Genomic DNA, 4,024 nt, shown 5'->3' with positions numbered 1-4,024 from the left:
AGGATCAGAGACCTCCATCACCCTAAGGCCTATCACAGGAGGATGGGGACAAAGGATCAGAGACAAAGAATGGTCCGTCCCTCCAAACTGACACGCACACGGAGGCCTTCCTAAGGCCGAGTTACTGTGAGGTCCGGGCGGGGAGCGGCTGCAGGTGCGTTTCCCCGATTTCTCGGAAGATCCGGGAGGAACCACCACCGGCCCGGCTCTGAACTCGGAGGCGGAGGCCCGAGCGCAGGCCCGCACTCGGCACGCGCCCCCGAGGCCCTGCCCCTCCGCTTCCCTCGCCCGGGGGGGACCCCGCAGTGGGGACGGGGAACAGGGTCCCGACTCGGCCACACTCGGCTGGCCGCCCGCCCGGTCGCGGCCCCATCACCCCCCGGCTCCGCCCCGACCCTCCCCCGGCGCCTCCCTCGCGGGGCCGGAGCCTCCCGCCCGCCCTCCCTCCCGCGCGGCGCAGGGCCCTCCTCGTGACGGCCGCCCTCACTCACCCTCCGTCACCTCCAGCACCTTGATCTGCTCCTCGGCCGCCGCGCGCACCTCCTGCACGGGCGACAGGATGCCGGTGAGCGTCTCCACCAGCGCCTCCTTCAGGCCCTGCGCCACCGGGCCCGGCAGCCCCGACGCCGCGCCCGCCGCCGCCGCGGCCGCCATCTTTCCTCCTCAGCCCGCCAGCCCGCCGGGGCCCGCCGCCCGACGACGGCTCCCGCGCGCGGCCAATCCGCGAAGCCGCGCCTGCGCACGGAGGCGGCGGGAGCGGTCGGGGCGGGGCGGGCGTCCGGGCCTCCATCGAGAGCGCCCCCTGCCGCCCGGACAAGAACTGCACCCTGCTCCGCGGGGATCGCTGGGGATTGACGGGACCGCGGGGCCCCAGAGAGGCGAGGGGGCTTCCTGAGGTCCAACAGCGCGTGCCACGTGACCTCAGATTCACGGATCTTTCGGGTGTTGGGAGAGAGGAGGTGGGCTGGGCATGGATGCAGAGGGCTTTAAGGAGGGGGGTCTGGGTCAGAATTACCTCCTATTTGAGACCAACCTCATATTTCCCCCTAGACACTGAAAAACCTTGGGCCAAGTGAGTCTCTTCCTCCCTTAGGCTCAGGAATCCAAAGGGAAGGGGGAAAACTGAAGTGGACGGGGCAGTGGGGAGTGCTCACAAAGGCCCACTGTCTTGGTGTTCCAGCCTGGGTGAACCCAACCCACAAACTGGGAAGTGACCCTCCAGGAGAGAGCCCCCCGTATGCGAAAGGGCATTTCCTCCAGAGTAGAGGCTTCTGTGCCTATTTGAGAATGAAACCTATTAGCTGAGAATGGATACATTTTTTTTTCCCCCAGAGAAATTATGGATGGACATTTAAGGGGTGGAGGAACGAGAGTGGTTTAATATGCATGTCCCGCTGGTTGATGAAGTGGCTCGAGGTACAGAGATGCCCCTAAATACTGCAGCAGGCGGAGAGGCAGACGAAGCCAGGCCGCGACTCCTAGCCCACTTCCAAGCCTGCTGATGCTAAACTGATAACAATCACGTCGTCTGAGGTTTTTTCCAAAAGTGTCATTCCTCGACTTATTTTGAGGAGATCTGTAAACACATTTGTCACCTCCCGTGTAGGGGCGCAGAGGGGCGTTGTGTTACCACAATTTCACGGGGAAAAGATTGCCTCTTGGACACTGCAGTTCCACAGTAGGGAATAAGGAGACTTCTTGTTTTCCTTCTCTCAGTGGCCAAGGGAAGCTGAACTCCATTAGGACAGGTTAATTAGAATTAGGTGGATTCACTTTTATACCCAGAAGAAAACTTAGGGAAGTCCAGAGGGTGTATGTTGTTAAACACTGTGGCTGTGGGTGGAGGACTCCAGGACCCAACTTTGGGGCCGGACGTTTCCAGTTCTGGTGACGGATGCTGTGTCCACAGTGGGCAAGCAAGAGCACCGCCCCCCCCCCCCCCCCCCCGCCCCGCCCCGCCCCAACCACAGGGGTCAAGAGACTCCCGCTTAGGATTTGAGGATCCGACATTTCCGGGCAGGTGGGTTTTACCTCTGGATTAGGTAGATAACCACAAGTGGTCTCACCTTCCAGATGGAGGAATGGGCCACAGCAGACAGAAGCCAGACAGAGAGGGAGCTAGAGAGCCAGCGGACAGTACAGGAGATAACTTTATTGAAACGCAAATGGCATCGAACAGATGAATCTTGCTGGGAGCAGACATGCCTGATGGGTGGAGGGCCCAGGTGAGGGGAGGGAGGGGGGCCACTTTAGCTGGCCCCGGCATGGATTCCATTTTCAACCAATTTGTTGTTTAAAACGAATTACCCAGGGGACAGCCCCGCTCTCTTCCTGATTGTTACCGCAACTATATACAATGGCTTGCTTTCTAGGGTGTTTTGCTTCTCTACATCGGATAGAAAAGGGGTTGATTGGGAGAGGGGAGAGTCAGATGAGAAGAAACATACACACACACACACACACACATATCCCGGTTTGGGGTTTTGTGCCCAATAAATTAAAAAAAAAAAGTGTTGCAAAAATTCCTGCCCACGTTCCACCTGAGGTTCGCCAAGCATTTGAGAAACATAGACTCCATCGCATAAACAGTGCTGCCTAAAACAGGATGGGGCCGGGGGGGGGGGGGGGGTGCGGGCAGCAGGGAAGGAATCCAGCAAGGGTGGGAATTCTTTAAAAAAAAGATTGTTCTGTTAAAACGAAAACAAAAACACATGGGGAAGTGGGAGCCTCCTGCACAGCAGCAGCCCAGAGACCGGCTGGATCCAAGGGCTCTCGCCTCATCATCCACCGTCTCCGGTCTCAGAGAAATGGCAGGGAAGCAGGAAGATCCCACAGGAGATGACCAAGGGCCCCCTCGCCGGCCTTCCGGGGCCGAGGGGTGATTTTAGTGCAGTTGTTTTATACTCTCCTTCCTCCGAGGCTTAGCTCCAGAGCTCAGGAGGCCTGGCATGCTTGTCCTCCACCCACAAGCTCTCTGCTGGGGAAAATAGACGAGCTCGAGACAAAACCAGCTGTAAACAGCCTCATCTTCCCCATGGCCCCATCAGCTGGAGTCTGTGAGTTTGGAAAGATACGAAGCTCCCTTCAGATTTTTAAAAGATTTTATTCTCTTGCCATGGCTAGGTAGCTGTGTTTCCAAGTCGTGATGTGGGGAAAGGAGAGGGGGAGCCCAAGGACTGAGCTGCCCCAGGACTGTGCCTTCATGGTGCTGAGCTCTCTCCGTGAGCCCCGAGGAGCGTGGAGAGGGGCCTTCCTGGGAGCCTGGAGCCCCATGGCTGTCTGCGCCTTGGGAAGGAGGTTCTGGCCAGGTTCTCAGACCTGCAGAGCCCTTTATAACTACAGTAGGGAGAGGGATGTTGCTAAGAGAACAAGTTGTCACGGAAATACAAATTAGATGTTTTGACTTTTCTCCTCCTGTTACATAATCGGAAAAGGCCCAGAGTAGACACAAATAATCCAGCAGAAGAGCCATCTGGAAGAGACCTCCAGCTGCTGTCTTCTGCTGAGGCCCCTAGTGTGCCAGGTAGCAATTTCAGAGCCATGGGGTTTTCCCCTGAAGGTTGTGTTGACTAGGAGAGATGCAAACACATTGCTAACCTCCGCCCAAAGCACACACACCTTTTCTTGGCGTTATCAATAAAAGGAGAACCACAGACATAAGGGAGCGTGAGGAAGGTGACTTTGGAATTAATGCTGATGCCCACATTACAGCTGGACCTTCTTATTTTCGGTCCTAAAGCTCCTCAGTGTGGGGCCTCTGATACTTGGCTTTCCCCTTAAAACAGTGAGTTTCAGACTGTAGTGGGTGTCAGAATGACCAAGGGGCTTCGTTGAAACGCGCATTCCCAGGCCCTCTCCCCAGCTTCTGATACAGCGCGTCTGGGACAGGGCCTGAGAATTTTGCTCTTAGTTCCCAGAGGCTGCTGGTGCTGCCGGTCTGGAAACACGCGTTGAGACCCCTGCTTTAAGAAATGAAAGAGCTGAATCAAGGAACCACTGGCTCACTTACTTCCATGACTGCTCT

At 57.1% G+C, this 4,024-nt stretch overlaps 1 protein-coding gene across 1 annotated transcript in view; it reads right to left on the bottom strand.

The window, feature by feature from the left end:
• Positions 1–689, bottom strand: part of IPO9 (importin 9) — a 45,491-nt gene extending 44,802 nt beyond the window's left edge. Inside the window, exon 1 of the mRNA XM_046678455.1 lies at positions 492–689. Within this exon, the coding sequence (XP_046534411.1) occupies positions 492–654 (163 nt within the window). The 5' untranslated portion in view covers positions 655–689. The remainder of the gene's footprint in view (positions 1–491) is intronic.
• Positions 690–4,024: the final 3,335 nt, after the last annotated feature.

This window comes from Equus quagga, chromosome 12, assembly GCF_021613505.1.
Source record: "Equus quagga isolate Etosha38 chromosome 12, UCLA_HA_Equagga_1.0, whole genome shotgun sequence".
Taxonomy (NCBI): Eukaryota; Metazoa; Chordata; class Mammalia; order Perissodactyla; family Equidae; genus Equus; species Equus quagga.
This window is presented reverse-complemented; position numbering and strand designations above follow the sequence as displayed.